Source organism: Erpetoichthys calabaricus, chromosome 1, assembly GCF_900747795.2.
Source record: "Erpetoichthys calabaricus chromosome 1, fErpCal1.3, whole genome shotgun sequence".
Classification (NCBI taxonomy): Eukaryota; Metazoa; Chordata; class Cladistia; order Polypteriformes; family Polypteridae; genus Erpetoichthys; species Erpetoichthys calabaricus.
This window is the reverse complement of record NC_041394.2, coordinates 214,944,627-214,968,792: the sequence shown is the minus strand read 5'-3', so window position 1 is coordinate 214,968,792 and position 24,166 is coordinate 214,944,627. Positions and strand designations below refer to the sequence as shown.

The following is a 24,166-nucleotide window of genomic DNA, read 5'->3' as shown; positions in this document are numbered from 1 at the left end:
AACTGGTTGATGTCCTTACAGACATCTTTAACATCTCTTTGAGCCAGGCTGTGGTGCCCAGTGTGCTTCAAAAACACCACTATCATTCCAGTGCCAAAGAATTCAATGGTAACGTGTCTTAATGTCTACCGTTCTGTAGCACTGACTCCCATCACGATGGAGTGCTTCGAGAGGTTGGTAAAAAGACACATCAACTCCATCATCCCCACCTCTCTGGACCGACTCCAGTTTGCTTACCATCCGAATCACTTCACTGATGATGCTATCTTCTACACCTTGCATGCTGTACTGTCTTACCTGAATACCGGGGATACATATGTCAGAATGCTGTTTGTTGATTTCAGCTTAGAGTTCACCATGATCATTCCCCAGTAGCTGGAGAAGAAAATTCACTCTGCTGGGCCTTGACACTCTGTGTAATTAGATTCTGGACTTTTTGATAGAGAGGTCTCAGTCAGTGTGCGTTAGCACCAGAATATCCAACACCATCTGACTGAGCGTGGCTTTAATATGGATTTCGAGCATTGCTCAAGCTTTATACTCTTTTTGCATCTTTTGTCTTGGTATATTGAATTGTTGCTTTGGTTTCTGTAATGTTATGTTAAATGTACAATATGTTGTTTTGTCTATGTACCAGGGTCTGTAAGGAACGAAATTTCATTCAATCATATACTATGTATGTGAATGAATGACAATAAAATTGAGTTGAATTGAGTTGAAAACATAATGCGACATAAATGGTAAACAAAAAGCAAAAAACCAAACAAACAAGAAAAATCACAGTGGGGTGCATCAACTAAAAGGTATGTAGTAGCTCCACAAAAAGGTCAAAAAATGTTGCCAATGTACATGCTGCAGATCACCTCCTTTATAGATCAGTCACTGTTATATCATATGACAGTGTCACAATTCAGCTACCAAGGATTGCATAGTACATGCATTCACAAGCTTACTGAGTGTGTGCATACAAGCCTCACAATAAGTGAGATCCTGATAATGTTAAACAAATATGGTAGGCAGTAGGCATGAGCCAACAGTGTAGAGAGAAGAACAAAAATATAAAACATAAATGATTAAGTCGAGAAAATTAAATAAAGCATAAGCTCTACCAACCCTGAAATCTAACAACTATGTAATCATCTAATAGAAATAATCCATAATTGGAGAACAACAGTGGTAGTGTTTAACTGGCAAATGCAGTAAAGTATTAAGCACAAATACAGGGTGCAATGCTGGCCCTAGGTTAGATCTAGCTAATAACAATTTTCTTGGTCAAAAAAAATTACAATACTTCAATTACTTGAATTTTAATTTTCTTTCAATTAACCATTCAGAGAGTAAAAATCACAAGACATATGATTTTAATGCGGAAAACAAAATTAGTTTTCATTGTATGGCAGATATAATGTGTTAAATTGATTCATAGGTGATGATATTTCAGACTAAGTTAAGCAGATACAGTACCAGATTTAAGAAGATGAAAACAAAAAAATGACTCCTTCCTTATGTACTTTGCTTGATGAGGTACTGTCAGCTGTGCTGTAATGCTAAGTCTCACCAATCTAACCAATCTAACAACACTGCACTTTTAAAGTTCAGCTATACTGTGAAAAATCATTAAGAAGTCTCCAAAATACAGTATGTCAGTCAGATGGATGGTTGGCTACATCAACTTTCTAAAAGTCTTAAAGAAGATTTTGTAGATAATAGATTAGAATAGGTAAGAGAACATTTGTGAAAAAAGATTTTGTTTGTTTTATCAGACTGAGCATATACTTGAACAGAACAGTCAGATCTGCAACAACTGATTTTGAAAACACATAGGAAACAGCTCTGGAACTGGAAAGCAAATGGTCAAAGTTTGGTAATTATTTGCTTTGAAGTAGCTGGTTTATGAAACATAGCAAACTAAAGCTCACTGATCACTTATTCTAACAAATTAAGTAGATTTCAAGATGAACACTCGAATGTCTGATCCAAGTTCAAAAAAGTATATAAGAGAAGTGCCCCAGAGATGGCATCAAGCTGAAAAAATGTATATCAATTCCAATATTCTGAACTCCAACTAGTTCAATGATGACATAACAGGTAAAGGTGCTTTCTGTAAAATGTGAAAACATAAAACTCACTGAGGTGCAAAGCATAATAAATTGTGAACTAGGGATGCACCATATTATATAATATGGAGATCAACTCAGCCCACTTCAGACTCAGTTCTTGGAAAAATTAAACATTTCCTTATCTTGGCTCAATGCTGTTAGCTTTTTTAAAGGTGACTAAATATTTTTGATTGTTTGCATAGTGCTTTCTTTTTTTAATTCCTTACATTATTTGATCTTTTTGATTACTACATTTTTGTGTTTGGTATTGCTGTCTGCCTTGCACCTGATGCTGTTAAGCTAAGCTCTAAAGGAGTCAATCGTTAATGAAATTACTGTATGCATGGACAAGGATATCTGTTAAAAAATTAAATATGATTCAGGCCACTAATCATTTATGCAAATCTAGAATGTTACTGTGCTTTTGTAGTCTAATGCAAATACAAAGTTGTGATTTGAAGTCATTTTAAATCAACTTTGAATGGTTTTTTAATGATCTAGGTATGTAATACCTGTTTAAAAAGTAATGCAAGTTGTCTGCATAAGCCACATTAAGTTTAATAAATGAAAGACTAAATAGTTTAAATAAACATGACACTTTTTATAAAAATATCTTCAGTTATTTGCTTTAGTACATAAAACCTCAGATTATTATGTATGAATAGATACAATAGTAAGTAGGGCTTACAATACTGTTCTTAGAAGGAACATTCCTGCTGTTTGTCTCTTATTTTTCACTACATGGTTAAGCACTATATAGCCATGTAACACAATCAGTATGACAGTTATCAGCATGATGTCATATAGAATATGCTTTTTAAATTAGACTCTCTGAGTCTCATTCAACTGAACACAAAAGAGGAAAAAGTGTGCTGGAACAGCATATACAGTAGTGTTGGTGATGCACAAAAGCTGGGAGCTGAGAAAGAATGTAATATTAATATATTGTATTGAAACATTGTCATTTTATTAATGATGTATGATCTTCTTCTTCTTCTTTCGGCTGCTCCCATTAGGGATGAAATTGGGAGCCATATACTAGGAGGCTGGAAATCCATTTTAATACATTTTTTCATCTTGTTTAATTGAGGAGAGGTAGAGGAATAAATGCTGCTGAACCAGCAAAGTGACTACAGTTTGGTCTACATAGCACAACACAGAGTCGAGGCCATGTCCTGCATACACGCATTTCATCACAACAGGACAGCACTGCTATTTACTTAGAAAATAAGTCTTTAGATAGCTGAAATAACTCCCCTTTACAAATTTAAAAGCTGACTGTTAAAAGCTAAAGTCTCTTTTAACTCTTAGAGAAATCTCACATGCAGAAGCAATGAATGTGGCAGTCAAACAGGATCTGATCTTGCTTGTAGATTGTTACAGTCAAAAATCTTTACAGTGAGCAAGTCAGTTATGACATTAACATTTTCCATTATGAATTGCAGTGAAAGGTATGCTGGAGTAACACTTTTATCATCTAGAAGTAAGGTGGTCAGAGGCTAGTACCTATAGTAGCTCAGAGGGTTGTGGAGAGTACAGAAAAGAAGCCTACCATAAAGGTGAATGTTAAATGGTTGACAGGCCAAATGTCAATGTCAATGTCAATTTATTTATATAGCACATTTAAAACAACATAGGAATGCTGTGGCCAAAGTGCTTTACAATAAAAGAAGAAAAAAACATACAATTAACATAAATAACATAAATGCAAATAAAATAAATGAACATAAATAAAATAAATAATAAATAGAAGTAAGAGTACATAATCACAATGAGGAAACCATCAGTATTACTGAAAGTCACGGAAAGCAAGTGAATAGAAATGAGTCTTTAATCTTGTTTTGAACAGTTCAATTGTAGACGACTCCTTTATGTGATAAGGTAGAGAGTTCCACGTGCGAGGAGCAGCAGCTGCAAAAGCCCTGTCCCCCTTAGTTTTACATTTGGTACGAGGGACAACAAGAGACAACTGACCAGACGATCTAAGCACAAATGTACACAAAAATATTATACTAATCAACTGAGTGTTTCTGTTGTGTTGCTGTGAAAATATACAACTGATCTCACCACACTGCATTGTTGGTTTGAGGATTTCTCCCATCTCCATGATAAATCATAACAGATAATAAAGGTGTGGCTGGATGGATGAAAATAGTAAATGAGTGGACCAGTAGTGAGCTGCCACATGACAAAATGGAGGTTTAATTCCAAGAAGTTGCTTCTATCTATATATATAATTCACTAAGCAGCCGACCATGGCACGCAAGTCAGAGACCAAGGGATATGCACAACAGAGCCACGCTTCACCAACAATTCACTAAGCAGCCGACCATGGCACGCAAGGCAGAGACCATGGGATGTGCATGACAGAGCCACGCCCACCAACTCACAGAGCCCCACACCCGCCAACTCTAACCCTTCTCCCACGTCATGGGATACGCACGACCACGTCGACCCTTGCAAACTGTTTTACACGCTGCATACAGCGATTCCCATCCGCGACAAACATGCTGCTTCTTAGATGGTCCTGCAGGAACAGGGAAAACCTTTGTCTACAAAAACCTGATTCATACCATACTAAGAGCATAGTGTTTTTGTTGGCTTGCCCACCTGCCCGCCCGCCTGACTGTTACCAGCATTCACCGCAATGTACTGGAGTGTAAAACTATTGCAGCTGCTACCTCACAAACTGTCCTTATTCCCCGGATTTCCCTGACCCCATCAGATTCAAATTTGCCTTTTACTTTTACACGCAGACATTTTCCTGTTAGATTAGCCTTTGCAATGACAATTAATAAGGCACAGGACCAAACTTTCAAAAAGATATGCCTGTATCTGCCAAAACCTGTTTTCAGTCACGGACAATTGTATGTTGCTCTCTCCAGAGTTCCATCTTTTCATTCATTCATAGTCGTATCCTCAAACCCACCCCATATGGACAACTGTGTCTTTCGGGAAGTGTTCACCCATCAATAAATACAGTAATTATGCGGCGTATGCTACGCCGCGGGTTGGCTAGTAGTAATTGTATAAGGTAAGCTGCACTTTACAAAGTGGCAAGAGAAAAAATTTAGGTTAACATGGACTCCTAAAATACAACCTAAAAATAGGACTTTAAAAAAATACCACGCAGAAGACAGGAGGACAGGAAGAAACATCAAAACTAGTTACACAAATGTGACCTGTAACCTCCTACCTGTCTCTTTGTCAGTATTATACCCTGTGTATTCAACCCTAAGGACCTATAATAGTAGATTGCTTCCTGACTTGGGCTGTCTTTACTTTTATTCCTTTAAGTCAACCCAGTTTACCTCCCATAGAGGACCTTTTAAAGGCATCCCCTTCCCTGAAGAGACTGCAGTTAGACAAGGAATGTTAATCTTCTTGGCTCATTAGTAGCATTCACACAGAGACACTGATTTAAAGATTTCACAGGTGACACCTTAGCACCACACATAATCAATAGCTGTAAATATAAGAAATACAAAGAATCATTCAACCTAAATAGGTTCATGCAGTCTTCATTCAGTCCAGTTAGCAAAAGCAAGGGTGGTCCAGTTCCTTACTTACAAATTATATATCCTTTATTGAAAAATGAAAAGAGAGAGAATTCTTTGCAATGTGTCTATAGCAGCAGAGTCAAAGAACAGCTCTGTAAAAAAAAGGCTGTAGCAGCAACCCAGCTGAGCTCTTTACAGAAGTTTCCGAAAACCAACAACTGAACCAAAAGGGTTCATTTTCAAGACAGCAGCTGAGAGAATGAGCTGTTTTAGAAAAATGTCAAGAAAAATGGCAGCCACCCTCCTCCTCACTTCTCAGACATGCAAAACACCTGCTTTACTTGTTTTCAACTTGTTAGCAAAGCATGCAATAACACATTTCAGTTTTTCTGAACACAGAAAATGTTACTGAATCCTTATCACTAAGCTTAAGATTGTTTTCCCATGGGAAACAAAAGTCACATTTCCAACTAAGCAAAAAACTCTGAATCCTGCCCTTTCAACTTTCCCAGAATACACTACACTCCTGTTCAGCTTGACATGACGTTCAGGATCAGGGCCTATCACCTGGAGTCTGTCAACTGAAAAGGTTAAATAATGTCCTATAGCTTCTTTGGAGGATTAGGTTCTGTCTTTCACCGGTGCTGTTGGGATAGGCTGTTGCCTTGTATGACCTAATACTAAAAATTAATACAATTTAGAAAATGAGTGAGTACTGAATATTTGATGTTAAGCCTATCAATAGAGATAATATTTCAAATCAACTGTAAGTACATGTTCCAAGATTGGTATTTACTGTGCTATAGTTGTTTTTAATACTCACTACTATGAGTCTGTAATTTTGGTAATCAATTTATGTATAACAGATTTAAAGAAGTGCCTATCCAGTTAGACGTTGACAACAATAATATGCAACAACTACTTCACATCAGTTTGTAGCTAGTAAATTGACAGTCCATTGTATTAAGCCTTGTTACACATGTTAACTAAGCATTCATTATACCAGAAGCTATGCTTACACAATTTTTCAGGAACTATCATAGTTAGAGTGCCAGACTTTTGACTATATCTGGGTTGCCAATAGTTCAATAGGGAAATAAGACTATTGACTTAATGTATGCAAACGTTAAAGACGCATACAGCGCCACCCCGCTGCCTGCGCTTGGGAAAGCAGATCATAACCTGGTTCTGCTTCAGCCTTACTACAAACCAAGAGTGAGGGAGCTACCTACAACCACACGCTCATTCGAGAAGTGGTCCCCTGAGGCAGAGAAGGCTCTGAGAGACTGCTTTGGAAGTACGGACTGGGATATCCTGCAGGGATCATATAGTCAGAACATTGAGGAGGTTGTTGACTGCACTACTGACTACATCAACTTCTGTATGGAAATTGTAGTTCCAGTAAGAACAGTACGCTGCTATGCTAACAATAAGCCATGGATTACAAGTGACATCAAGGGCCTTTTGAACCAGAAGAAAAGGGCTTTTAAAGGCGGTGATCAGCATGAGCTCAAGCGCGTGCAGAAGGAACTCTGAGTCCAGCTCAGGGTGGCGAAGGAGCAGTACAGGAAACAGCTGGAGCAGAAGTTGCAGAATAACAGCATGAAGGAAGTGTGGGATGGGGTGAAGATCATCACTTGCTGCAGCTCGAAGCGGGGTGCCACCATCGAGAGAGACATGAAGAGAGCAAACCAAATGAACAACTTCTTTAACAGGTTTGACCACCCTAACCCACTCTCACCTCTGAGTACTACACCCTCCACCCATCCTTCTGCTGATACCAGCATAGGAGAGACATCCCCACCCACAATTACAGCAGCGCAGGTGAGCAAAGAGCTGAGGAGACTTCGTGCCAGCAAAGCAGCGGGTCCAGATGGAGTATCGCCACGACTGCTGAAGGTCTGTGCGCTGGAGCTGGGGAGTCCTCTACAGCACATCTTCAACCTGAGCCTGGAACAGGGGAGAGTCCCGAGGCTTTGGAAAACATCTTGTATCACCCCAGTCCCAAAGGTATCACGTCCTAGTGAGCTGAACGACTTCCAGCCTGTCGCTCTGACGTCACATGTGATGAAGACCATGGAGCGGCTGCTCCTTCACCACCTGAGGCCACAGGTATGCCACGCCCTCGACCCTCTGCAGTTCACATACCAGGAGAAGGTGGGAGCGGAGGATGCCATCATCTATATGCTACACCGATCACTCTCCCACTTGGACAGAGGCAGTGGTGCTGTAAGAATTATGTTTCTAGACTACTCTAGCACCTTCAACACCATCCAACCTCTGCTCCTTAGGGACAGGCTGACAGAGATGGGAGTAGATTCATACCAAGTGGCATGGATCATGGACTATCTTACAAACAGACTTCAGTATGTGCGTCTCGGGAACTGCAGGTCTGACATTGTGGTCAGCAACACAGGAGCGCCGCAGGGGACTATACTTTCTCCGGTCCTGTTCAGCGTATATACATCGGACTTCCAATACAACTTGGAGTCCTGCCACGTGCAAAAGTTCGCTGACGACACTGCTATCGTGGGCTGCATCAGGAGTGGGCAGGAGGAGGAGTATAGGAACCTCATTAAGGACTTTGTTAAATGGTACGCCTCAAACTACCTACACCTGAACACCAGCAACACCAAGGAGCTGGTGGTAGATTTTAGGAGGCCCAGGCCCCTTCTGGACCCCGTGATCATCAGAGGTGACTGTGTGCAGAGAGTACAGACCTATAAATACCTGGGAGTGCAGTTGGATGATAAATTGGACTGGACTGCCAATACTGATGCTCTGTGCAAGAGGGGACAGAGCCGGCTATACTTTCTTAAAAGACTGGCATCCTTCAACATCTGCAATAAGATGCTACAGATGTTCTATCAGACGGTTGTGGCGAGTGCCCACTTCTACGCAGTGGTGTGCTGGGGAGACAGCATAAAGAAGAAGGACGCCTCACGCCTGGACAAACTGGTGAGGAAGGCAGGCTCTATTGTAGGCATGGAGCTGGACAGTTTGAGATCCGTAGCAGAGCGACGGGCACTCAGCAGGCTCCTATCAACTATGGAGAATCCACTGCATCCACTAAACAGTGTCATCTCCAGACAGAGGAGCAGCTTCAGCAACAGACTGCTGTCACTGTCCTGTTCCACTGACAGACTGAGGAGATCGTTCCTCCCCCAAACAATGCAACTCTTCAATTCCACCCGGGGGGGTAAACGTTAACATTATTCACTGTTATTGTCTGTTTTTACTTACATTTTTAGTACTCTTTAATTTAATATTTTTTTTTGTATCAGTATGCTGCTGCTGGAGTACAGTATGTGAATTTCCCCTTGGGATTAATAAAGTATCTATCTATCTATCTATCTATCTATCTATCTATCTATCTATCTATCTATCTATCTATCTATCTATCTATCTATCTATCTATCTATCTATCTATCTATCTATCTATCTATCTATCTATCTAGTTGGCTGCAGTACACCCTCATTTGATTTTAATGCCTTTAAGAAAGGGCCAAGGAAGCAGCAAGCACTTCCACTTTGAGTCTGCTACCAGCAAACCATGTAAAAAATCAAGAAAGTATAAAAAACAAAGACAGAAGAATGAAAGCTTTTAACATGGAACCAAATGAATGTCTTTTACTTTCTTTATTGACCACACGTTTGACTTTTCTATGAATACCATTACTGACCTTAGTGTAGAGATGGGCGGTATGACCAAAATTCTATATCACGGTATTTTTCTAAATTCTGTCGGTTTCACGGTATTAGACGGTATTTTTTTCCCCATGCATGAGTGGATGTTAACCACATTTTCCACTGCAATTACTGCAGTAGACTGGCTAAGAATAACCTATTAGACTGTTATGAGAATTGTACATCGTACAAAAAGACATTTTAATGTGCACACAAGTATTAATCCAGGTTTGCATGGCCCCATAAAGTGAGTTTTCAAGGGGGTGGCACTTAAGAGAAGGAAACACATTGCATGACAGATGCAGTCAAAATATAGAACCTTTAATTGAACAAATTTTGCAAAAGCTTAAACTATGATTTTGACAACATATTTTCAACCATCCAAAGAGGCATTTAGACTTAGTAAAATATCCAGAGGTGTTTGTCAAAAGTTGGATTGCACTGAACACGTCTTAGAAAAGGAATAAATAGTAAATATTTTTTACACTTTCTGTTAATGTTAACAATCTCTGTCCACTGACACATTAAAGTGACTTTTTAAACAATTTTACCATCATTAAACTGCATAATATTTAAACTAATAAATAATAACAATAAAATACATAATAGTATTACTGATAGTTGCACCATTACTTCAAAGCTTCAAGCCCAGGTGCATTACACAGTATTCACCAAATTAAAATAAAATAAAACAAGTGCAACTTTGTGATGACATCTTACCAACTGTACCATCATTTAGGCAAACTGCATTAATATGGACCTTGCTTCAAGCTAAGCTATATACATAAATAATAAAAACTGCAACTTGCATTTATAATGCTGTTTGTGGTATAGCCCTATGGAAGCGCATTAGGGCCACTGTGAAGAAAAAAAAATATGGACACGGAAGAAAAAAACAAACTATATGTCGAGAATAAATTCGACATGTTGACTATAACCAGGTTTCCATCCAAGGAGTTTTTGCGAAAAAATATTTAGCGCTTCAAATTTTTTTACCAATATAGCTGATGGAAATGATAATTATCGATAAAATGTTGTACATGTCGACATAATATTTTTCCGTTTAACTTTAGCGCATAAATTCCATATCGATACTTCAGATGTCGCAAAAACTACATTGGAAACACTTTAATTGTCGGAAAAAAGGGCTTTAGCGCAAATAAATGTGTCACATTTTCATCACGTGTATGAACGGTATGCAATTTCATTGGCCTCCGCTACAGTCGGAAGTCTGATATAACGCCGCATTAATTTTTCTTTAATAGCGGTGCACACAGCATATACACATCGATGGATGGTAGTTTTACTAACCCCGAAAGTTTCTCCAACTACTCTATACTCGGCGCAGGTTGCCAGCTTGTAAAGGGCGATGGCAATCCGCTTTTGGGTTGGAACCGGTGGTCGGTGGCAACCTGTGATGGGCGCAACATCAGGACTGATGAATCCACACAACATCTTAAACGTCGGCTGTGTCATTCTAAAATTTTGCTGCCAGAGATTTTCTGTGAAGTGTCTCTCCACCACCTCCTCCCAGAAGGTCTTATTCCGTCGTCTCTCCCATACCCGTGGGTTTTGTCGCACTGGGGTACTTTCTTCGAGCTCTAGGGCTATCAGACAAGCAACTGCTTCATTCTGCTGTCGTCTTCGGATATTATGTACAATTCCAATTATTTGTGAAACTGAAATAAAAGTAAGCTGGCAAATTTCAAAAAACTGTCTGAATAATCTCTCCATTTCTTTGTTTCTTTGTTTAGTGGAGGGGGTGTAACGTGGAAAACAAAAGGTAGATAATTTGCGACATACACAAAATTATGTATGGAAACGGCTCAAGGGCAGATTTTTTTCGCGATACAACAAAACTTATGCGACAGTTTGTTTGGGGGGGGGATGACGTCATCACGCACACCATTTTATCGATAAAAAGCCAGTTGGATGGAAACAGGCTGGAGACAGCAAATTTCGCACACTTGATGGAAACTTAGCTACTGTCAAGATTAAAGTCGACATTTCCACTTTATTCTCATAGTTTATTTTATAATTAAAGTAGAATGTTGTAAACTAAACTTCATCCTAAAATCAATGTTTAATTTACTAGATTTTCTTAAACCTCGTCACAAATTAATGCAGCACATCAAATACTTTGTGTTAAGTGTTCCCCGACCCAGTCGTTAATCACTACGCTTCTTAAACTGACTTCCTCCGCACTAAGAGCAGGCGCCTGCAGCAATCACCGCACAGAATCCATTCACTTCATGATATTCCTGCTCTCTACCAAAACCCCAGTTCCTATCTTTCCTTTTTCTTTCTCCACATTACCAATCACCACACGATAAACGTCTTTGTGAAATTAAAACTAGTTATTAACTTAGCCGACGGAGTGTTCAGAACTTTAAAAATATCTTCGTTATACATGTTTAATTATGCCATCCATTCAGAGTTGCGCCCATCTCTGAACGAGTTGCCAGCACAGGATGAATACAAGCAAAACATACACTAGCATGTACAAAAACAAGTACAACATGGCTTGCAGTATTATCCAGTAGTATAGAAATAGTATTTACACATCTGACCTTTTAAAACTAAAGTATCTCCAGGCGACGGACGTGACTCCTTTTTTTCGGCAAAAGTTCTTCTGTTCATCATGTTCAACTTTTAGTTCAGTTTCGGAATGCTCTCTGTCCATTTTCACCGCGCGGCACACCTATGCTACCGCCCACTATTTGGTGGTGTAGCAGTGAAAAAGAGCCCTAGTGCAACAAATCTGTGTTTAGCGGTGTAGCAGTGAAAAAGGTCCCCACTTGAACAGTTTCCCGCTGCGCCATGTTCCGAACGTCGTTTAGGCAATTTAAACCGGTGTTGCGGTATAAGAAAAATCCATATCATAAAAAAAATTAAAAATGGTTTTCGGTATGAACCGGTATACCGCCCAGCACTACCTTAGTGTATCTGTTTTTGATTGTTTTCTATTTTTTCTGTCTGCCTGTATTCAGAAAAAAGTACCAGGCCTCACTTCACAAAATAGTTATTAAGCATTACACTAAGTGAGGAAATTCTTAGCCTGTGTAAAGAGAAGTTAGAGACAAAGCAGAGACGATGTTCAAAAGGATTTTTTTTTATCTCTTACTGCTGTTGTACATGCAATAAAATTGCTGCTGTTTCAAAAGCAAATCATTTGTTGCTTGCATACTTAAAGGATGTAGTGTAGGCTGAAACCTTGTTCAGTTATTCTGTTTCTCTGAATTCGGCTCTGTTAATCCATTTCCCATTTGCTGTTTTCAATGACCAGAATTACTGATTAACTGATTAGTGATTTAACTTTAGACTCACTAAATGAAGTGAGGTTTTTAAAACATATTTCTATTTAAAAATTTAACATTTATATTTCTAAATATAAATGTTAAATGTAATATTCAATTTCATGCTTTTAATTTGTTGCTGTGGCTTAAATAGTGAATTAATGTTATGTATACTAAATAAATCAAAATTAACATTTAGGCTACACAAATATTTTGTCTCAGTTCATTATAATTGTGGAGTTAAGCAGTCAGAGCAGCAACATTCCAATGTACCAAATGTGTGAGCCAGGTTCAAATTCAAAAGCTGCAGATCTTTTACATATTATGATATTAATTTAGTTTTACAGTTTTTCTTTTTTATTCATTCCTTTATAAAAGTAGTAAGTTACGTTTCTGTGGAATGAAAATTTTAGATTCTTTGGAATACTTCATGTTAACCTTAACATCTTGAAAACATCTATTATGAGCTATTTATACCAGGAAGTTGTTAAACGTCCAAAACCCTGTGGCTTTATTTCCTGTGAAAGTTGATGCACTTGGTGTTAAACTGTGAAGTACTCAATTACGAAAACAGAAGTAACAGTCATTGGATTATATTCCTTGCTTCATAGATGATGGTTTAACATGTAAATCGGTACTGTGTTGTGGGTTGTTCATTCTGTTGATACAACCATAGATCAGTTGTTTCAAAATTGGATCAAGGGTTGACTCTGGGCAAGACTGTCTTCATTTAATTTCTTTTAGTCTGTCTAACCAGATCAATGGCATTAAAAGATCATTCTGGTGTTCATCTCCAACTGTATTTGAAACCTCAATTATCAGATAATTTTACCATACAAGGACATGTGTGCAGTTGCCTAAGCATATCAGTGGAAAGTGGGCTATTCAAAAATGAAACTAAGTATCAACCCTTATCATCAGAAAGATTCATACCAGGCATCATTTCAGAAAAAATGGAGCATGCCACCAGTATTTCAGTCCAGAGGTACAGTTTTCACCTTCCAAACAGAAACTAAAAACATATGCTAATCAAATCACACCAGTGATATAAAGTGCCTTCAGAGGTTGCAAACAGATTTTACCTACCCTTAAGACATTGCCGTTCTGGAATTTTTTAATCATTGCAGTGACATAAGTCACAGAAAATAGCATGTCCTATCTAAACATGATGGTTTTTGCCTCACAGTTGTTTTTTCACTAATGGATTCTTTGGTTGCAGCCATGAGAGACACCAGCTTCTTTTCAGACACAACTCATTGTATTTGCCTCCATATCTGAGAGTGTGGGCAGAATCCATGCCTATTACTTGCCCTTATCCTGGGCTCTCTTTGAGATTTAAGCTGAATAGATGATCACTAGGCATTTTCAGTTCATGTGTGAGGCAACTCATTCCAATGTGGTGATTAGTTAACATCACATCATTTCTATTTACAGAATATACTGTCTTAGATTATACTGACAAGACTCAGTTACTAAAGGCTCCACCACTAAGGTCTAGGCAATCTAGATTTAGCCAACACATGCTTGTCACCTGAAGAGAGTAGCCCCTGACTTCCATTACTGTAGCTAAAAAACATCTTTTTTTCATATTCCTATTTTAAATACTATATCATTTTACAGTATCTGTTGACTGAGCAACTCATCAAAACAAAGAAAATGCATCTGTTAATAATTCTTCTTGGAAAAATCTATTCACTGCAAAATTTTGAATGCATTACTATTTCATCCATCCATTTTCCAACCCGCTGAATCCAAACACAGGGTCACGGGGGTCTGCTGGAGCCAATCCCAGCCAACACAGGGCACAAGGCAGGGAACCAATCCTGGGCAGGGTGCCAACCCACGGCAGGACACACACAAACACACCCACACACCAAGCACACACTAGGGCCAATTTAGAATCGCCAATCCACCTAACCTGCATGTCTTTGGACTGTGGGAGGAAACCGGAGCGCCCGGAGGAAACCCACGCAGACACGGGGAGAACATGCAAACTCCACGCAGGGAGGACCCGGGAAGCGAACCCGGGTCCCCAGGTATCCCAACTGCGAGGCAGCAGCGCTACCCACTGCGCCACCGTGCCGCCCAACATTCTTATATACAAAATACAATATTTAATCTTCATTTTTATACATTTTAAATTATGAAATCACTACACAGTCAAACCACATCATTTAGAACATATGCCATAGATGACCCCAGATGTCCTTGTTCAAAGAGACTTTTTATGACAATATAATGGAACTGTTTGTCTGGCCACCAATCCTTACCCTGGTTTGCAAAAGATAAACCAACCAGGGGTATCAGCCTATTGAAACCACAACTCAAAGGACCCAGGAGTCATCCTGGCCCCACCACCAAGCCAAGATCTTGTTTCCAGAATATGGTATCTTCATCGTTTCTGGCTAGAAGATTCAGTAGTTTCTCAGGCATTCAAATTTCATCACTAGTCACTCAACTCTTGTTTATATTTGAGCCATGCACAGCTAGGCTGAATATATGATTACATAAAAACTGGAGGCCCACCACTTCAAAGGGTTTGAAGTGTTCTATTGAAGCTATATTGAAGCTAAATTGTTATCACTTTACACAATTATACATGCCACAACAAACATATAATGCAGCTCTCAGAAATCCGTACTGACATAATAAAAACTAGAAATGTTGCAGGCTGTGGCTATCAGTGGTGGGCCGTCAGGGCCTGCAAGGCCTTCTCTGCTGGCCTAAAAAAATATCTGAATCACAAACTGATGTTAATTATATTTTGTCCATGAATACTCATTAAATAATTCCAAATAGTCTGTCCGCTTCCTTTCATAGCTTTTGCAATGGTTGTGCTGCTTCCAGACATGTATTTTCGTATTAAAGCATTTAACCAATCACATTTCAGCCATCATTTATTGCCAGGCAGGATCAAAGTCAATGAAGTCTGCCTGGAGGCCTTCACAATCCGTTCTGCAGGCCCTCTAACACAAAATAAATGTCGATTAAACTGTTGCTTCAACCAATCAGATTTTGAGTATCACTAGGGCCCTCTAGCAGGCGTAAGGCAACATCACCGTATTCAGACCCGTTGATTGGATAGGATGGTGTAAGTATGCCCAGGATGATTTTGCAGGAAAATCTCCCACTGATCTTCTTGACTTCCTTCATCAGAAAAATCTGAATGAGAGCATGGGGCAGCTGTACACATTGGTATGTTTGGAGGTGACCATTCACTTGTCCACTGCTTCTGTCGAGTGGACATTTTCAGCCCTAAAGCGAATTAAAACTTATGCCAGAAATACGACAGGGCAGGTTCGACTTTCAACATTAGCTTCGATGGCGATAGAAAGGGACTTTGTGATGGAACTGAAGCGCACGGATAATCTGTATGACAGAGTAATTGAACTAGTTTTGAGGAAAGAGAGGAGGATGGATTTTGTTTACAAATAATCCGAATTTTTGGTGAGTAAAATGTTGTGATTTTCTTAAATAATATTGCAAGTTTATGCGTTATTATTGATGTTTTTTATGTGTGTCGCGGCTGTAGCTGCAGTAGAAAGGAACTTGTTCACCCCTGGTTTGTCTATTCAATAAAGGCATTTATTGCGGTTACAGGAGTTATCTATCTGTGATGCAATGGCTCTTTAAACTGTATTTCTGCATATTAAGATGGTTTTTATAACCATAAATTAGTTTTTGAGGGGCAGGTTGATTCAGACGGAGCACTACTGAAGGCCTAGGTGTGAAATGCACAGTCTGCCACTGGTGGCTATTAATCGAAAGATTTCAAAACAGTGCAAAATTGTTACATTTAAAAATTAATACACATGTCAACAATTAAGTTTTCAATTAATTACTTATTTTGTTATATTATTATATTGTGATGTGCAATCTAAATGTTTCTGGGTATGATAGCTGAATTTCCACAATGAGAGTCATATCAACAAATGATGAATATGAAATATTTTGATATTTTGAGAGACTGGTCATTAAACTAATATGTATTAGATGTTCATTTAATGTGTATAGTCCAGTGTGCCGCTTCTTTAACTGCAAATGCTGTCATACTAGCAATGCTGTAGTAAATACATATTAAAGTAGAAGCTTAAAAATGTAATACTGCATGGGATATTGTATGCTATACTGTCTATACAGATAACTGTTGATAGTCATAATGAAACACAGGAAATAAAAAATAGAGATTAGATTAGAACTGGCAAAAGTGACAAATTACCATTTGTCCTGGATGACATGAGTAACCTGGATAAGCCAACTTTATGTCTTTGCAACAATACTGAACAGGTTGGCTGCATCTATCCCAAAATTTAAAAAGGAAAAAACAAAAGGGCTCTGCCTAATAATAGAAGCAAACTTTTCAAATAGACTTTTAATTTATATACTGCTAGGCTTAAATAGTATGTACTGTACAATAATAATTTTATAAACAGTCATCCTTTGAAATAAAAATTCCCATCTTTGTGTCCTAGTATTTATGTGTCACTTGCACATACTCAATGGGAGAGAACATTACAGCATCATCACCACTACGTGCTGACTGTTAGAATGGCAACAGGACTTTCAGAGGATGTTCCTGGCTCTAGACGTCATTGCAGGGATTGCCCTCTTAGTAGTCCCAGGGTGGGGTTGAAAGCTGCTTCTTGTGACCCATTTAATTGGAATTTGAGAGATGAGTTGCAGCAAAGTCTACACTGGGAGGGAGGTAAAGTGGTAAGTTAACCATAATCTATAGATGGCATAACAGAACATTCTCTGACCCAATTAATCCATACAGGATCGTGAAGAGCTGGGGCCCACCCTGGTTACACATGCCATATGAAGCTAATTTATACTTGGCAACTAAACTAACTTACATGTGGGACAAAAATCAGAATATCCAGAGAAAAACCGACATAAACGCATGGAAAACATTTATACTTCAAACAGAAAGTGACTAGGAGTGGAATAAAAATTCAAGGATTTTTTATCTGTGTGGCATCAGCAGCACTAACTGCTGTGCCACTACGTGATCCATCACCAACAGATAATAAATGGAAACTATAATTAGGTCTGAGTTAAACATACTGTAGTATAAAAAATTTTTTGGCCTGCAGAAATGGCTAGTGGTATGATTAATTACCAGCATATAATGAATTTCAAAAAAGTCTGGTAAATCAAATTTGCAAGCACAACAGTTTTTTGGGGGAAAAAACATTTGCATGCACAGCATTTGAGAAAACATAAATAAATTTGTGCACGCAACGTCATTTTGGAACTGCAGCTAAAAACATATTTTATTTCATCTTTCTTTTCTACATACTGTATCATCTTGTTTGTCAACTGAAACAAAGTGCATCTGTTAATGATTCTTCTCAGGAAATCTATTCACTGGAAAATGCTGAATGCATTACAGTTTAACATACAGCAAAGTATCTACTATATACTGCAAATAGGTAAAGTTAAAAAAATTAAGGGAGTATAATAATTAATAATTAGACGTAATTTTTAATTAACCTGGAAAAACATGTTAAAATATAAAATATTCCAATACACAAAATACAATTTCATTTTTACTCATTCTAAATTATGAAATCACTAAAGAGTCAAACCACATCATTTATCCATCCATTCACTTAAACAAGCTTTGCGTAAATCTGTTACAAAGTCACAGAAGGCAGGATCCAACACCTGGCAGCATCAGACTAAAAAAAGCACCAGCAAAGTACATCTCACTAACACCAAATTAAACCTCATTTATGCTGGCTGGAGAGATATAAAGTGATGAGTATATGTATACACCTGATCAAGAGGATAAAACTCTAACCGTTAGAGTAAGGTTTTGTAGCCAAGGATGTGCTTAGTCCCAATTCGCTGCAGTGCTGAATTTGACACATCCCACTTTACTTTTTCAGATGTTCCTGCTAGTTTTATTGTTTAATTATCGGTAAATCTGATATAAAAATGTCTTCTCGAGATCAGCCAGATTAATTTGGAATTAAAAAAAAACATTTTAGTGGTTCTTTCTTGCCACTTAAAGTATAAAGTTAAACGGCGGTGGCAGTTGTGAACAAAGCAGTTAAAAGGTTCCAGCATCGTGAGCTCCTTATCATCATCATTTTGGTCCACTTTTTCTGATGAGAGTCACATTAGCAAAACATTGAGCCAGTCTGACTACCCCACCTTATTCCAAATAACTTACTCCAGGTCTTCTAAGGGAATACTCAGATGCTCACAAGACAGTTAAGAAATATCCCTGTAGGATATCCTGGGTTGGCCACTCAGTTTTCTCTCAAGACAATGTGTCTTGGACACTTCCCAGTGAAGGTATTCAGGGACCTCCTAACTTCACATCAAAACCACATCAACTGGCTTCTGCCACTCCAAAGAAGCAGCAGTTCTATCTAAAGTCCCTTACTGCCAGTCCAGTATCACAGAGAATGTGATGAGTGACCCTGCAGAGGATGCTGATTTTGGTTGCTAATGCCAACGCTGCTAATGGCTGCTTTGCTTTGGTGGCTAATGCTAAACCTATAATCTAATTATTTCATTTACTACCCTGTAAATGCCTGTAAATTGACTGCATTGTCATTTGACGTGGCTTCTGCTTCAACATCACAGTCAGGTACATCTTTCACAAAACTGTTACTGTTGCACCAGTCTACTGGTAAATCCAACAATTACCTACTGCCTTCACTTGAAATTAAAAGACAGGTAGTTGAATTTTTTGTTCATTTGAGGCAGCTACCTTCCTTTACATGTGGGGAAACAAGCTATTCTTTCCAGGAAAAGACCATTATCTCAGATTTGGAGATGTTAATTCTCATCTCACACACGTCATACTCAGTAGTGAACCTTTCCAGTATGCACAGAAGATCAAAGTCTAATAAGAAGAACAACATAACATTTAAAAAAATGAAGACTACTAGAACCGAAAAGCCTCGTTTCCATCTTCCACACCACTTTGAAAAGGTATTTTAATCAAAACACTTCCACAGTATGCAGTGCTTTTAGCAATTCCAGTCAGATCTAATGTGCATCTGCAGCCTTGTCTTTACAGAGTTTTTTAATCACTGCAGCAGTCTCAGGCGCAGAGATGGATACTATCTCAACCAGTGCTTCTGGTGCTACATCCTCGAGGGTGAGCATATCCATCAGGTTTATGAATTCCTCAAAGTGCTCTTTCCACCTTTTAATGATATCCCCATATCAACTAAAAGTTTATCAACCCTTGCCAAACACAGCTCAGGCAACATCCTCCCTAACTTACCTGATTTATCAAAAGATTTTCAAGAGTCTTTCCAAAATTGTCCAAAAGACATTAAACATTGCTTCATCAAACTCCACACTCATGGCATCATTCACTTCAGTCCTGCCTTAGCTGTTGCCTTTTAGAGTGTCTTTTGGCAAAGCTCTCTTTCACCTAATCAGAAAATTAATGAGAGCATTTATGGATTTGTTCTTTGTCTAATCCCTACCCTTTTACCAATTCGCCATGGGTAACCCTAACTGGAGCATATCTCAGAAAAAATAGCTTTAATGTAAACCTGTGGTGCAAATGGGCAGGTCTGAACACACCTTACTGCCACATACCAGCTGTTACTGACAGTAGCAACTCTCTTATTACCCAAGCCAAGAAGTTCTTGTGTTTGTTTGGGAAGTTGTAGTTTGTTATAATATTTATATTTTTCTTGAGTTTCTGTAAACTTTTTAGCTCCCAATAGGGACAAATAAAGAATTATCAATCTAAAGATCATTAAGGTACATAAGCACCAACTCTATGTTAAAGTCACAATCTTTGGAGGGTCGACACAATCACAAAAGGAGCAACATTTTAGGATGAAGTTCAATAAAAGTATCCTATTTCCTTTCATGCTCCATTTGTCAGACATGTTAATACTTTGTCAGTAGTATTAATTTACTCAATACTGTTTGCTGTAAAGCACCTGATAGAGTAGCCACAATAACCTTTAGTTATTGGTTACAAAACTAACCAAACCATAAAATAACACTTAATCCATATAGTAACCACAGTGTATCAAATATCAGTTTGGAAATACAGTATATATATAGATACATTATAAGAAAGTGCAGAGCTGAGCAGAGAGCAGATCAGGCTCTTTTTCTTTAGGAGTCTGAATTCTGCAGGACGACCCGATCCCACCCGCTGATCTGCAGCCGCAGGACTGACCTGACAAGGAGCACTATCTGTTCCTGAACTGAAGAAGGGAGCCAAGGATGACTGACAATGTCACTGCTGTGTCTGTGTGTAGTGAAGTGGTAGCTCCCGTTTCAATAAATACCCTTGCTGTTGCTGTTTTGAATTGAATAAAGCTGGTTTTCCTGAAGCCTGTGGACTCTGGCTTGCTTTTCGGGTGCAAGACATACATATATACATATATACAGTATTTCTCTTCTGGTTCGTCCTGCTTCACAACAGTTTCTTACACAGCAAACATCAGAAGCTAAAAATTATCATGAACACATTCGAGAATACAACTCTTCTTTAGTGTTTGCTTCCATGGGTGCACAGATAACTCAACCTCCTGGCCACGGACCATACTGTTTTAAAATACACAGGCAAATTTATCACCAAATCTCTCCACTATATGCTAACACTTCTACCTCTCCAGGATATGAACAGTTGTATGTTTTTGACACAGCGCAAGCTACTTAAGTACGATTACAAAATAAAGCAAACTCTGTATGCAGCGAAAATTTACTTCTCCAGCTAGATTCCATGCTCAGAACCATCAACCACTTCGCTAGATCATACAAACACATGCATGAAATCGCTCAGTCCAATCCAACAGCATCTGTACAAATGGTTGTCAAGGAAAACCCTAGGCACGATTTACGACGATACAATGCCACTACATGTCACACCGATGTTGCAGCGATTTTCGTCTTAGAAGATGGCGACCGGCCTGCTGAAAGGGACATTTGCATCTATCCCATAGGCAACTCCTGTAAACAGATTTCCACGCTCAATATGAATTGCGATCCTATGGTTTACCCACTTTTATTCCCTTACGGAGACATTGGCTGGCACAAAGATTTACAACATGTTCCTGATAAAAGAACCGCCAAACGAATAAGGCTAATGCCAATTTTACACGTAACAGATTAACAATGAGGAATACATTTAGTATTTTGCACTCCAGCGGCAAACTATTCCAATAGTACGTCGTAGATGCATATGTTAAAACAGAGGGCGCGCGTCTCAACTATCTCAGATTACATCAACAAGATCTGCGCGTGGAACAATACAAAGGACTTTCAGACGCACTACATGCAAACGCTGAAAATAATAACGTACGTGTAGGCAAAATGATCATATTACCGTCCACATTTCCAGGAAGTCCAAGACACATGCAACAAAACTATCAGGATGCCATGGCCATATTACGTAAATTCGGAAAGCCTGATTTATTTATCACTTTCACATGTAATCCTGCTTGGCCAGAAATTCTACATGCATACTGCGTCTTTCAAGAAGTATTTATTTCTTCTTGATATCTGAATTCCTTTCTCACCGTTTTCCGTTCCTATTCTTACACCGCCATATGCTACGGCGGGCATCGGCTAGTATATTATATACCAGTAAAAAATAGGGTAGACAAACAACGGAAGTCAGGGTGGTGTCCTGGACAGGCAAAAAAGACGTGATCACTTACATTTACTATGTGGTGTTTTTTTCTGTTGACTAACAGCTTCTTTGAAGTGAACTGACTTTCATGTTTTTCAACCATTCTGCTCTGTTGACCTCCTGGCATGAAATATCAAGTGAGTTACCCCTGTGAAGCACTGAGCGCCATGCAGCATCAACAAACAATGATTGAGGGGTTGTTGGGTTCACCTGTGGAGTTTTGGGAGTTGCAAGTACATTACCAAAGGATGAAAGGTTTGCTAACAGCGCGCAGCTCTTCTAAGCCACTGTACAGGAGGTGGAGTAAGTTGAACGATAACAGATGCACGACAGTGGAAAAGTTCTGCGAGGAACCCAGAAAAAAGTTGTGCAGCTGCAGCATAGAGGGAAAATACTTCATTACCCCTATCAATTCAAAAGAATACACTTTTATGTAAAATTGTACTTTATAATGACCATCAATAAAGTGAAGTCAATAAGAAAAGCAGGAACTGATCTAATGCAGGAATGTTTTGCTTATGGACAATTGTGTATAGCATGTTCAAGAGTAAGCAGCTCCAGTGATGTAATAATATTATTATAATGTCTTATTATTTGACTGATATTTCACCATATATCACAATGAATAGCAGAACATTGTAAGTCTTGAAACTAGCATTATGTAAGAAAGCAAACTGTTCAACTACAAGTTTACTGATATGTGTATATATTAGTATGGAACTGATACTTGCATATCTCCCACAGGGTAGGGGAAGTAGTGCAATACCAACAACAAGCAATGACTACAATATACGGTAGGTAAAAAATGTAACTGCAGCTTCAGACAATATACAGTATGAGAAACACATATCAGTCAGCACGGTGAATTGCAGATTAAAAATGTGTTGAACAGAAATTGGTTACTACTGCAGTGAGAGGGTAAGTAGTTGTAAATCACACAATATGATTTCAACCTGCCAACTTGTTGGTAACACATCCAGATCCTTAGTAATTAGACCATACTGCCATCATACAGAATGCTGTTAAGTTTAAAAGTATATACAGATGTCAAAGGAGAATTCTGTAAGCTGTGTTGGCACTTTTAAGAAAATGTTTTTTTTTAATTTTCTTCCACATATTATGCAAGGGGGAGGATCTGCTGTGAGGTAACAATGCATGAATGCATTCATGTACGGAAGAGCAAAAGATCTTGAAGCCCATTTGTCATTGGCAGGGAATGAATTCAGGGCCTGACATTACCCTGGAACATATCCAAAAAGCGTAGAGTAGCTTGCCTGCCTGCCTGCCTATGGGGAAAGCTTGTGCAGCTGCGATACTGTAATTTAAAACCCAGTCAAACCCCCTACCACCAACAGCAGCGTCTGTAGACTGCTTTTGCAGTCAGTACTTGCTTAAGGAGTTCAACTGACTTGATCAGACAAAGAGAACTGAAGGACCAACCTGTGTGCAGCCTGAAAGATCCAAGTAGATGAGTTTGTGGCAGCCTTTCCCTGTGACCAGGTACTGTAATCCTTTATCTGTAAACTTTCTGCTGTACGATAGGCTGAGATACTGTAAATTCAGGCAGCACCTTCAAAAAAAAAAAATCGTCAGTTTGCTACTGGCAGAAACGCAAACCCATGCAAAGCCTTTTTAGCGGATGACCAATCAGATCCTTAACCTTAACGGATTTTACCGTTTACAATCAAAAGAATTACATTTTTTCCTTTTGATATATTGTTCTAATTTGGAAAATTATTCAAGTGAGATTATAATGGCACACAATTTGTATGCATGTTCGTGGGCATTGAAAGAATGCAGAAGATAGCTTTCTTTCATAAATTGTACATGTGACAGTCTGAAGTGAGGATTAAACTAAACAGAACACCCAGGAAAGAGGTTATAGATAAGGCAGGCTCCTAACTGACTGATGTGCTGTACTCATTTCCAGAAAACCTCACATATATGTACAGTATA

General features: G+C 38.7%; 2 protein-coding genes across 3 annotated transcripts in view; one reads left to right on the top strand and one right to left on the bottom strand.

Annotated features, from left to right (window-relative positions):
• Nucleotides 1-24,166, bottom strand: part of fbxl13 (F-box and leucine-rich repeat protein 13) — a 238,244-nt gene that overhangs the window by 99,899 nt on the left and 114,179 nt on the right. The window contains exon 12 of the mRNA XM_028811676.2: nucleotides 23,651-23,780. Within this exon, the coding sequence (XP_028667509.2) occupies nucleotides 23,651-23,780 (130 nt within the window). The remainder of the gene's footprint in view (nucleotides 1-23,650; nucleotides 23,781-24,166) is intronic.
• lrrc17 (leucine rich repeat containing 17) overlaps nucleotides 23,577-24,166 on the top strand; it is a 31,541-nt gene continuing 30,951 nt past the window's right edge. Inside the window, exon 1 of one of the 2 annotated variants that reach the window (XM_028811716.2) lies at nucleotides 23,577-23,710. The gene's annotated coding sequence lies outside the window, so the exon portion shown is untranslated. The remainder of the gene's footprint in view (nucleotides 23,711-24,166) is intronic. The other variant, XM_028811708.2, reaches the window with a different exon arrangement.